The sequence below is a fragment of the Otolemur garnettii genome, unplaced genomic scaffold (assembly GCF_000181295.1).
Source record: "Otolemur garnettii isolate 467f Iridium unplaced genomic scaffold, OtoGar3 scaffold00198, whole genome shotgun sequence".
Taxonomy (NCBI): domain Eukaryota; kingdom Metazoa; phylum Chordata; class Mammalia; order Primates; family Galagidae; genus Otolemur; species Otolemur garnettii.
Window position 1 is genome coordinate 2,392,754 of NW_003852593.1, and position 12,390 is coordinate 2,405,143.

General features: G+C 47.6%; 1 protein-coding gene across 1 annotated transcript in view; it reads right to left on the reverse strand.

Annotated features, from left to right (window-relative positions):
- The window catches only part of CLNK (cytokine dependent hematopoietic cell linker), a 114,166-nt gene that overhangs the window by 36,143 nt on the left and 65,633 nt on the right, over positions 1-12,390 (reverse strand). The window contains exons 5-7 of the mRNA XM_023507705.1: positions 9,452-9,486; positions 2,365-2,506; positions 1,133-1,239 (exon numbers count right to left, since the gene is read on the reverse strand). Of these exons, the coding sequence (XP_023363473.1) occupies positions 1,133-1,239; positions 2,365-2,506; positions 9,452-9,486 (284 nt within the window). The remainder of the gene's footprint in view (positions 1-1,132; positions 1,240-2,364; positions 2,507-9,451; positions 9,487-12,390) is intronic.

Consider the following 12,390-nt stretch of genomic DNA (forward strand, 5'->3'; position numbering starts at 1 on the left):
CAGGGATGCAGGACGCATGCTCAGTAAGTACAGGGATGCAGGACGCATGCTCAGTAAGTACAGGGATGAGAGTGGTTTAGGGCAAGACACTAGTAACTAACCTAAGGGTCTAGATAAGAACTGTGCTCTGTAAGGATTACTAAAGATCCATTTCACAGATAGTTTAATCTTAACGCGAACACTCAGAACCAGCACAAAGCAACTCCTCAGAGTGAGGCTGTAATGAAAAAGATAACTAGCTTGCCACAAAAACTTGATTACTCAAATATCGATTATACCAGTAAAACTGCCTCTTTATCTGAATTGAGGCCAAGCCTTTGTTTAATTTATAAGACAACTCTCTCCTGGCAGACACTTCGCTGGTGCCTGCCATATCCTTTTTTTCACGTGGCTTCTCTGGACTCAGTGGGTCCATATTGTGGTTCTCTTTGCAAAGCCATCTAGCTAAAGAGAGAAATTTGTTTTTAACGGGAAGCTACAAAGGTGATAATAATGAATATAAGGTAATAAGAACGGAAGCTTGAATTCTGGAATAGTTGTTTTCAAAAAATCAAATGGTAATTAACTTTTCTAATTTTTTTTTCTATTTATGAAGGCTTACATATACGTAAAAGGGGATTATTAGCGATCTGTAGGGAAGGGAAAACTCAACCTTCTAGCTACACACTCTCTACTCCTGCACAACCAGGCCAGGACTGTGGCACTGGCAGCCACTGGTCCGTCACCCTGGAACCTTTATGTTCTCTGAACGTGCTCCAGGCTCGAATGGTCAGTGTCCTGAAGGACCTTTTCCTTTTCACAAGTCCCTGGTGGGGCTCTTCTACTTATAGATCTTGGGGATAGCAACAAATAAGAATAGAAAAGTGGGAACATTTTGAAGAACAGACTGAAAAAGTGTTCCTTGTAAACAGAAGTTGAGCTTGCTGCCTGGCTCATGGCGAAGCTTCAACAAATGCTGACCCTTCTCCTTTCCAGACCCTTATTATCAGGACTGTGATCCCACCAAGCTTCGAAGTCAGTCCCTCCCCGCAGTGAGCTCCGTCTGCTCTTAATCTACGGAGATGCCTTGGGGACAAGGGACCAGGCGCCCGGCTGGCTGGGAGGTGCCCTGCACCCGCTGGCCCTTACTCACTCCGTCCAGCCTCTCCTGCAGGCTCCAGGTTTGCACCCCGGTGGGGAGAGAGGTCTTGGCGTTCGATGGAAGCGGAGCGTCCACCACACCCTTGAAATAGCGTGTGTCTGCGCAAACAGAAAAACGTCCAAGTTACACCTTACTCAGGTTCAGCACATGACAATTCACAAAGTGTCCTCGTCACAATGAGGCACGAGGCAAATGATGCTACTTCCACGTCACAGACGGGGGGACCGAGGCACAGAGGGAAGAATTGCTCCTCCTGGTTATCCAAGTAAGTGGCCAAGTCTGGACTGGCACATTTTTGGTTCTCCTACCCACTTAAGAAATTCTACTAATCCTTCAGTATTTAGATTATTCCACACCCTTTATTATTTATCGATTTATTATTTTTATTTTTTGATGCAGGGTCTTTCTTCCTCACTCTCAGTAGAGTGCTGGCTGTGGCATCATAACAGTTCACAGCAACCCCAAACTCTTGGGTGCCTGCCACAACAACTGGCTGTTTTTAGAGATGGGGTCTTGCCCTGAGTCAGGCTGGTCTCAAACTCCTGAGCTCTGGCGATCCACCTGCCTCAGGCTCCCAGAGTGCTGGGCTATGTCACACCTTTTAGAGGTCCCCTAGGTCTCCCTTACCTGTACCCCTTTTCTGTCTGTCCTTTCTCTACACCTAATATATTCCACCACCTTTCATCTGTCTGTTTCTGCCACTAGATTGTGGCCAACTGAGGGCATGTTATGCTTTGGCCTCCCCCTCCCAACCCCATCAATCCTATGTGATAATGGACACAGAGTAAATGCTCGGTAAATGGTTGTTGAGTGAATGAATGAAGGAATAGCACTGTTACTTATGAGAAGTTTCTCTCCAAGAAAGTTTTATAGATTCATTTCAGTGGTCACACCCTCAGAAATTATAAAGACGTCCTCTTTCTCCTTACAGTGGTGCAGAGAACTTAGGTCAGCTGCCCTAGGTGCCCAAGTTAGAAAGAGACAAAGGTGGGCGTGGAATCAGGTTTTCTTCACTCTTAACAAGTGTGTCCAGATGCTACTCACAGGGTGGCTACTTGCAAGATGAATCAATCCAGTTACAGACTGGATTTCTTAAGGTCACACAGCTAGTAAGCCACCAAGGAGAACGTTAACCTGGGGCTGTTTAGTTGAGGACCTGCTCCTTTAATTACGGAGCAGTTCTGCAGCCCGACTGCCCCTGCCTGCTGACCCCTGCATGTTACCTGCATACTCAGACTCCTTTATGGGCGGGGCTGGTGAGATTTGCATCGACTGCCACGCCTCCACCATCTGCAAGTCCAGGTCTTCATAGTCATCGTCACTGTGACCTTTCATTCCATCGAGGATTGCAGCAAATTTCCTTTCCTAAGTAGGAGGGAGCACTCAGATGAGTCAGAGGAAGACACGTGTCGGCCAAGATAACAAGCTACTGTGCCAGCCAGGGGAACGATTAGGGTTCCTGAGCTGCCGCATAAAGTTTTTAGAGTTGAGGGCCTGTGGTTTTTAATTCCTGTGCGAGGCAGAATTCTGAAGATGTTCACCAACTTTCCCATCTCTGATTATTGAATAAAACGCTGATCTAGGTGCTGCTGTGGAGGGACAGTGCAGCCTTGGGAAATGCAAGCGGGAATTGCATTTTACTTCGGATTGATAGAAATGTATTGATTGCAGAGATGGTTACATGATTCTGAATATATAGAATTCCTAATCAGCTGACTGTGAGAGGGGGAGATGGTCATAGATACCCCCCAGTCTTGGGGGAAAAAGATAAGGTTAGGAAACTCACACTTCTTTTTTTTTTTTTTTTGCAGTTTCTGGCCAGGGCTGGGTTTGAACCCGCCACCTCTGGCATATGGGGCTGGTGCCCTACGGAAACTCACACTTCTTAATTTCAGTTACATAAGTGCAGCAGATAAGACTACATGGTGTTGGCACCAAGATAGACAGACAGTGTGTGGGCGTATAACTGAGAGCTAAAAATACGGCCTCGCATTGAGGGGCAGTTGACTTTTGAGAGGGGAACCAATACAATCTAATGGGGGAAAGAATAGTCTTTTATTATTTTTTTTGCAGTTTTTGGCTGGGGCCAGGTTTGAACCCACCACCTCCGGTATATGGGGCCGGTGCCCTACTCCTTGAGCCACAGACACCACCCGAAGAATAGTCTTTTCAACAGATGGTCCCAGGACAGCTGTATCCCCGTGTGCTAACGTGAAGTTGAACTCCTCCTTTGTAACATACGTGAACATTAACCCAAACGGGTCTTGTATCTGACAGTTAAAGCCACAAATCTCTTAGGAGAAATGTAATCTTAATTTCTTTCCTGAGGCGATGGTTTCTTAGATATGACACAAACATAAAAACAATGGAAGAAATAGTCAACTTGAACTTAATTAAAATAGACAATCGTGTACTTCAAAATCTACTGCAAAAAATGAAAAGGCAGCTACAGAATATTTGCTTATTGTACACCAGAGAAGAAGCTTGGATCAGATATCTACAAAATAGTTACAGCTCTAAAATAAAAAGATAAGCAACGAAATTAAAAAATAAGAGAGCTGATGAGATGTTTCCTCAAAGAGGATACACAAATCATCAATAAGCTCATGCAGAGATGCTGAGAATCTTTAGCTATTAAGAAAATGAGGCTCGGCGCCTATGGCTCAAGTGGCTAAGGCGCCAGCCACATACACGTAAGGTGGCGGGTTCGAATCCAGCCCAGGCCACCAAACAACAATGACGGCTGCAACCAAAAAATGTCTGGGCGTTGTGGCAGGTGCCTGTGGTCCCAGCTACTTGGGAGGCTGAGGCAGGAGACTCGCTTGAGCCCAGGAGTTGGAGGTTGCTGTGAGCTATCCCCCCAGGGGGATAGCTTGAGGCTCTGTCTCAAAAAAAAAAAAAAAGAAAATGAAAATCAAAAGCATGATGAGATGCCACTCCTCCCCATTAGGGTAGATGGAATAGAAGCAACAGAATAGTAAGTGCTGAGAAGGATGCAGAGAAATCGGAGCTTTTGGGCATTGCTGGTGGTAGAGTAACAGGTGCGGCCCTGTGGGAAAAGCTCTGGCACTTGCTGAAAAGGATAAACACAGAATGACTATAACCCAGCAGCTCCTCATTCCCATAAAAATCTGTGCATGGACATTCATAGCAGCAATATTGATAATAGCAAAAGTTGGAAATAACCTAAATATTTATCAACTTCTGAATAGATAAGTTAACCGTGGTATATCCTTACAACGAATGCTATTCAGCAACAAAACATCATTAACTGCTGCTATTTGCTACAACGTGGATGAGACCTAAGGATGTTATGCTACGTGAAAGAAGCTGGTCACATGAAAATGGAGCATTGTATGATTCTGTTTGTATTAACCGTCCAGAGTAGGAGGGTTTATGGATAGAAAGTAGATTAATGGCTGCTGACGGCTGGGGGAAGAGGGAATTGCATTTTACCTTGGATTGATAGAAATGTATTCATTGCAGAGATGGTTACATGACTCTGAATATACTGAAAACCATTGACTGTGCTCTTTAGACGGGTGAATTGAATGGCACGCAGATTATATCTCCTAAGGCTGCTTTAAGCAGGAGAGATGGTCACAGAGAGGACGCAGAAGAGAAGGTAGAGAGATTGGGCGGGAGGGGAGTGCGGAGACATTCCAAAAGCAGAAGGATTTGACGACTGGCAGCCAGCAAGATAAGGGGGCCTGGACCTGAATGGAGCCAGATTCTACTAAACAAGCTGCCTCAACCTCGGAGCAGGTTCTTGAGAGCTACCAGAAGAGACGCAGGCCTGCTACACTTGTGTGGCCTGGCACACAGGAACCAGCAGAGCCACGCGGCACCTCCACCTCGGAGTGCCCCAAACTGTGCAAAGATAAACAGTTACACTGCTAATTTAGGGCTGAGCTGTCAGGGCTGCAAGAGAAAACTAGTGCAATTCTGTGGATCATCAGCGTTAATGCCGGGGCCTTAGGAAGTGACACTAAATGCCACCAACATGTGAATTTGGGGATTGAGCTTCCAGCACGTGAAATCTGGGGGTGGCGTTCAAACCGCAGCCAGTGCGATGATGAACAGAGGGAGCCTGAGCTCGGACTACACGGCCGTGGCAGCACTTGAACTCTTTCTCTGGACTCCAGCTTGTTCTTTTAATCTTCAGTTGCTGGTAGTCAAGGTCATGGATCTTGTCTGGGCTGTGCCTGTGCTGCTGCTGTTTGCACATGGCGGATTCTCAGCACATGCTTGTGAACAAACGAGTCGGTGTGTAAGGTGATGGATTCTAACTAGCTTAACTAGCCGTGTGTGACTGAAGTTGTTTGGTTTATGCTGTACTTTGCCTTTTCAAACTTTATGGGGGGGCCACTTCAAACTTATTTATGAACTAAATGGCTGTATGTAATGCTAAATACATGTTATGTATGGTTATGGAGTGACTGTGGCAATCGGAAGAGTCTCTCTCTCTTTTTTTTAAAGGTCTTTATTGGTGGGGGGAGGAAGGCTGCAGAGTAGCACCAAGGAGGAGAGAAAAGAGAAGAGAAAAGAGGAGAGAAAAGAGGGGAGAGAGATAAGGAGAGAGTCGGAAGAGTCTTAAATGAAGGGTTCATGTAAGGAAGGAAATGAACCCTTCATTCCCCTGCAGGGAAACGCCTGGTGATAAACACAGGTAGGGCCTGCCCTGTCGCTGCCCTGACGGCTTCTGCCGTAACTGCCGCCATCAGAGAACGTCGGGAGGCTGGGAACTGTCTGCTCCCCACCTCCCCTCCTCTTAAAGTTTCTCTTACATTTGTTAAGCACAGTTCTCCCTTAGAATCTGTGGGCATTCGTCCCAAGACCCCCCAGGATACCAAGGTGGGCAGATGCCCAGATCCCTGGTGTAAGATGGTGTGGCATCTGCATGTGACCCCCGCAGCCCTCCTGTGAACTTGGAATCATCTCTAGGTCGCTTACAGTGCCCAGGGCAGGGTAAATGCGTGAGTCATCCTGATACTGTGCTTTTCATCTGTATTATTCTTATTATTGTATTTTATATCTTTCTAGGTTTTTCTTTTTTTTAACATTTTGAAACCGAGGTTGGTTGCATCTGCAGATGCAGAACCCACTGATACAGAAGTCCAACTGTACTTAACATACGGGGTATGACAAATAAGTTCATGAACTCGTCCTCGAAAAAGTGCTGCATCCCTCCCAGTGGCACTGTGGTCACCGTCAGGTGCTCCCGTTGGGCAGCTGGGCATGGACGCCAGCACCTGGCCCACCCTTCAAAGCAATTTTGGAACTCTTCTTCCCGAATGGCCGTCAAAGCCGTCATCCTATGGCACCCAAGACACATAACAACAAGGAAGGCCACTCAGCAAGACACGACCGCATGTCAACACCAACACAGCTGTGGGACACTGATAGACCAGGGACTGGGACCTCACCGAGTTGTTTGTACAGTGCTGCCCAGTTACACACACAGTGGCAAGGTCATGACCCTAACTGTCAGACCTTGTACAACAGCAGCTCTGAGAGTCATTCCAGAAAAGGAGTCCAGGGCTTTTCTGCAGGGGGGACTAGGCCTTGACGCGGGAGCACAGCTCCCCCAGGGGCGCACCTGGAAGGGGACTGCGTGATATTCACTCGTGAGTGGGCAGCACCTGGAGGACGGGTTTGTGAACCTAGTTGTCAACCTCGTCCGCGAGGTGCTTTACTACTTCATTTCACGGTATAAAGAGAAACATCCAGGAGGCTGCGCTAGCGCAGGGACCTGGGCGTGAGCAGGGCTGTACCGAGTTCCGCTGCGCGCTGCTCCGTTCTCTCATTTACTCGGGCGTGTCGCCAAGGGCACCAAGCCTCAGACTGTGGCTTTTTCTGTCATGACTCTGCCACGGCAGCTCAGGAAGGGAAAAGACGAGTGCAGTCTATGGGCGAGCAAGATGGCCTGTTCGGAAGTGCGAGAGCGCGGGACGGACTGTGGCCTCCGGGAAGGCGGCCTGGCTCCCCTCGGAGCTCGTTCGCTGGTTCGCTGCCCGGGTGCAGCGTGCACTTTGGTGAGTCCGTGGGCGGCACGCAGAGGGGCAGGGCCCTGAAGGCCGCACCTGACTTACACGTGCTGGCCCTCAATTCCCAGCCAAGGGCTCCCGAGGAAGGCAAGCTTGCCTCTGTCCTCTAGGGCAGGTTTATCGAAGGCAGAGGGGCTCAGAGGCGGAGCAGCCATCTCCGAGCGGGAGTGGGAGAGAAGGGCCCAGCCTGGACACCCAAAGGAGAAAAGGGCTAAGTCGCCAGGGACACAGCTGGAGTAGGACACGGTCACACCGATGCCCCCAGCACCCAGGCATTCACCTGGTTCCAGCAAGGAGCAGGGGCAGGGCCGGGACCTTCCTGGATGAGAAGCCAGGTGAGCCCAGCTGCTTGGATACAGAGTGGCCTTGAAGTCGCTCTGTCCTGGATCTGGACTGCAGGTCCATTTCTGATCGGGCCCTACTCAGACCTCAGTCTGTGACTGGCGGTGACCGAGTCCGCCTTATTTGAGGAAAATGTCTATAAGGGCTGCTCTGGCACCTGCGCACCCCAGAGCTCAGTGCACGTTGGATCCCTGCTCTCCACTGCGGTGTGTGAGCGAAGGGTGGAGCCGAGTACTGGGGCAAAGGAGAGCTGCCTGGATGGACCTCAACACCGCAAAGGGAGGGGACGCCCTGGGTCCCGGAATTGTGTGGGGAGTGAGCTCCGAGCTGGGGATCCTGCCAGGGCACCGAGTACTTGTGTCCCTGCGACCATCGAGGCTCCCCAAGGAGAGGCCTCTTTGGGAAAGTCCTGGACCAGCTAGAACTGGGGCTGTGGAACTGAATTGGACCAGCTAGAACCGAGGGTGTGGAACTGAACCCGTCTTGGAGCAGCTAGAACTGGAGCTGTGGGACTGAACCCGTCTTCCCGCCCCACCCCCTTGCTGGACATCCTGGGGGCAGCACACCACCGAAGGCTGGGAAGGGCAGCTGTCACCCCCGCTGAAAAGGGCAACTCACACTTCCCAGGCCTCCCCTCCAGGAGTGAAGATGAATATTTTGGTGTATTGAGAGAGAGAGAGAGAGAGAGAAGGAGAGATAGATGGATGGATAGATAGATAGATCTGTTTTAAATATAACGAGGTACATCTGTTTATCTATTGATAAAATACATAAAAATCTAAATATCTAAATCTAAAAAATCTGAATCTAAAGATGTCATTTATACATCTATGTATTATCTATTGTCTGTCAATCTCCAGAGTTCTTGACTGCAAGTTCAGTATTCTCTACGCATAAGCCTCGTTCTTACTTTGTAAAACCTGAGCCCGCTTGTGCGCCATGGGGTGTTTGTGTTTGCCGGTAAGGGCCCGTAGCTTTAGTCATCCTTAGAGATATTCAAGCAGTAAAAATACCGTGAGTTTATAGGCAGTTTCTATCTATCTGTCTATCTACTATTTATCTATCCACTCATTTTTAGATATTTAAAACTATTTATTTATATATAAGCTAACACGACAATTACTTGTGATATAAGGTATTTAAGTTCATGTTATAGCATTTAATCTTTTCCCTCTTATTATTAAAATTCCTTGTACATATTGCAATGGCTTCGTGAAGTCGTTGATATTAACATATAATATTAACGAATATAATTACTTAATATTCACTTATTTTCGTGTTGTATATATAGCACGATTCTGATGTGCTACCTTTTAAAATAAATTATGAAACACCAGTGACTACGTTCAAACATTAGTACAAATTTTAGGTTAATTTCTTAGTTTATATTCCCAACCGTGGGATTACTGGGCCCAAAGCCTGGATATTTTGTATTGCTTAGTTAATAACAAGTTAACTAACTGCTCTCCAGAAAGTTCGCTTTGATTTATCATTTTACTACTGTGAGTATAAAGAAATGTGTTTCCCGGGTGGTGCCTGTGGCTCAAAGGAGTAGGGTGCCGGCCCCATATGCCGGAGGTGGCGGGTTCAAACCCAACCCCGATCAAAAAAACTGCAAAAAAAAAAAAAAAGTGCATTTCCTGTCACACACTGGCCAGCACATGTCGGTATTTTCACCCTATTCAACCTTCACAATGACCATTTGAATTAATTTTTATCTCCATTTTATAGCTGAGGAATTAGAGTGCAGTTCATGCCCAAGGACTGAGATACTTACCTCCTTACCAGAAAAAATAGGCCATTTGGAAATGCACTGTTTTCAAAATCTTTGCATTTTTAGTTTTTTAAGTTCAGCAGGTACCTTGAAAAGAGCCGCTTGCTCTGGAAGTATTAAAGAAGGAAGCCCAGGGAGGGCACTTACGTGGTCAGGAGGCTCGCCGGCCCTGTGGTCCCCACCTGCCAACAGAGCAGAGCACCAGTCATTTCCGTGGCAGAGCCAGCTCAGACTCCCAGGACGGGGAGCCCTGGTTTTCTTCCAGACATTTGCTGCCCATTTCAACAACTTCTTTTGACTGTAATTTTGCAAAAAATGAAGTGCATTTTTCTTTCTTTTTCTTTAAAATTTTCAGATTAATAAGAGGGTACAAACGATTAGGTTACAGTGTGTGGTTTGTTAGGTAAAGTCCCTATTCTACTTGCGTCCCCCACCCAGGTGCCATGTGCCCTTACACTGTGCCCATTACCTGGGAACGCACCCTTCCTCTCCTCCTCCCCTCCTCTCCTGTTCTCTCCCCCCAACTTGAATTAAATTGAGTTTTTCTCTTGTGTGGCAAGTATTAGATTTTCTCCTGGCTTCCTATTAGTATTGAGTACATGGGATACTTGCTTTTCCATTCTCGTGATGCTTTTCTAAAGAGAATGTTCTCCACCTCCATCCAGGTTAACACAAAAGCTGTGAAGTCTCCATCTTTTAATGGCTGAATATATTCCATGGTGTGCATATACCACAGTTTGTTAATCCATTCCTGGGTTGATGGCATTTAGGTTGTTTCCACATCTTTCTTTTTTTTTTTTTTTTTTTGAGACAGAGTCTCAAGCTGTCGCCCCGGGGGTAGCGTGCTGTGGCATCATAGCTCACAGCAGCCTCCAACTCAGGCTCCAGTAATCCTCTTGCCTCGTTTTCCCCCTATTTTTAGTAGAGATGGGGTCTTGCTTTTGCTCAGGATGGTCTCAAACTTGTGAGCTCAAGGCATTCACCTGCCTCAGCTTCCCAGAATGCTAGGATTACAGGCGTGAGCCGCTGTGCCGGGCCTATTTCTGCATCTTGGGCATTGTAAATTGAGCTGTGATAACCAATCTAGTGCAAATGTCCTTGTGATAAAACGATTTTTTTTTCTTTTGGGTAGATGCCTAGTAGTGGGATGTCAGGATCATATGGGAGGTCTAATCTGCGTTCTTTGAGGATTTTCCGTACGCAGCACATTTTTTTTTCTTTATTTCCCATTCTACCCATTGCTCTTGCAAATGGGAAAGGGAGAAGGGGAATCGAATTGAAACCAAACAGTGGCTGTGGAGGCAAGAAGGGCCCCTTTCTACAGCAGGTTGCACTGTCTGTCCACACATCCGTCTCCCTGAGCAGACCGAAGGGAACTGGACTGCGTGTGAGGGCAGGGGTTACGTCTACTTGCTTGTCTGTGCCCAGCTGCTCGCACAAGGCCTGATGTTAGACCACTGGGCTCTCGCTGGGTGCGTGTTGATAAATACCGTTTGACTGAGCTTCCTCAGCTCTCAGCCCCCTATCTGGATTTGGTCTACGACACATCTCCTGAGTTTATTCAGCCCACTTGATTTTCTATGTTTTAAATTTTATTTCCCGATTATATGCAAAATCCACCAAAGAACAACTCGTGTGCCCTACAGATTTTTTGATTCCTTGTAGACTTAATTTACGTAAATTGTAGTTTTGTGCTATTAGTCTGCATTGAGGAGCATTAAAAGCAGAATTTTTTTCTTAAAAACCCCATTCTCTTTATTAGCACGTATGTGAGAAGTTTCTTGCAGGTCTTAGGACTAGAAGATGCATGCTTCTTAGCAACTAATTGCCTTTGAGTTAAGGAAAACATCATTTTGGTAAGAAATTATATTTCCCTTCTTCTGCCTACTGAGGACGTCAGGACCAACTTCTGAGCTGTGCCCAGGTAGCGTGGAGGATCATGGCGTGATAAGCTTTTCTGTGTCTTGCTCTGGTTTTATTATTTTCTTAAATTTTTGACCTTTCACCCTACATCTCCTTACCGTATCAAAATATAAAATAAATGACTGTTAATTATGTCAGTATGTCCAAGCCTTTTATAAGGTGTAATGTGCAAATTAATGAAAATTTGGCTCCACTGAAACACAGTTCTCTGGAACTTGCTGGGACCAGTGCACCTGCCTGCCGCTCCAGCCCATCCGGGCGGGAGGACAGCATTCCGAGGCACTAATGACACCTTCTGACCCACCACAATTACATCCCCACTGAGATCCCTGGCAGAGAAACCAGTGCATTCCCAGGCCTTTAGAGTAGTAATTTGCACTCTCTCATGCATTGAGTTAAATTAATAAGGTCACCCATTAAAGACCAGCTGGCCCGGAAGGAGCAAATGAGCTCAGAATTATTGGGGATCTTCCCCAGGCTCTTGCCATCCAGGAAACAGCTCCTGTGTAATTCAGGGCTCAATATAATCTCATGAGGAAATTGGCCTCATTGAATGTGGTTGTTACACCCCAATCCCCGTGGAGTTTCTTTCCTCACCAAAGGCCAATGTTCCCACCTGAGATGCCTCTCCTGGACCCCCAGACACACCTCCTGCCCCTCCCTCCTGCAGGTTTGTGCCATCCTCCCCCGCCCTCCCTTAAGCTCAGGGCTCTTCCCTCTCTGCCACCTCCCGGCCACGTTATTCTCACTGAACTGCACTTTCTGTCTCCCTCCCTGCGACACTTAGACACAAACAAGCAGCGTCCACCCCTCTGCTGTGTGTGACGGTCGGTCTCCAGGGAGGGAAGTGTCCCTTCTGTCCATCTCCCAGAGTCTGGGAGGTGTCATTTCAGGGCACAGTTCTAAGACTGTTCATCCTTTCCTGTCCCCGCTGCCCATGATGTCATGACACGCAGTCCAGTTCCCTCATGTGGCCCTCAGGCCCAGCAGACTGCTCCTGCCCTGCTCCTAGGTCCCCCCACCCCTGCTTCCCCGTGCCATCCACTCCCCACCTGTCCAGGTCATGGCTGGTCACCCTGGCCTCCTGTCACCCCGGCCATGGCTGGTCACCCTGGCCTCCTATCACCTGGTCATGGCTGGTCACCCTGGCCTCCTGTCACCCT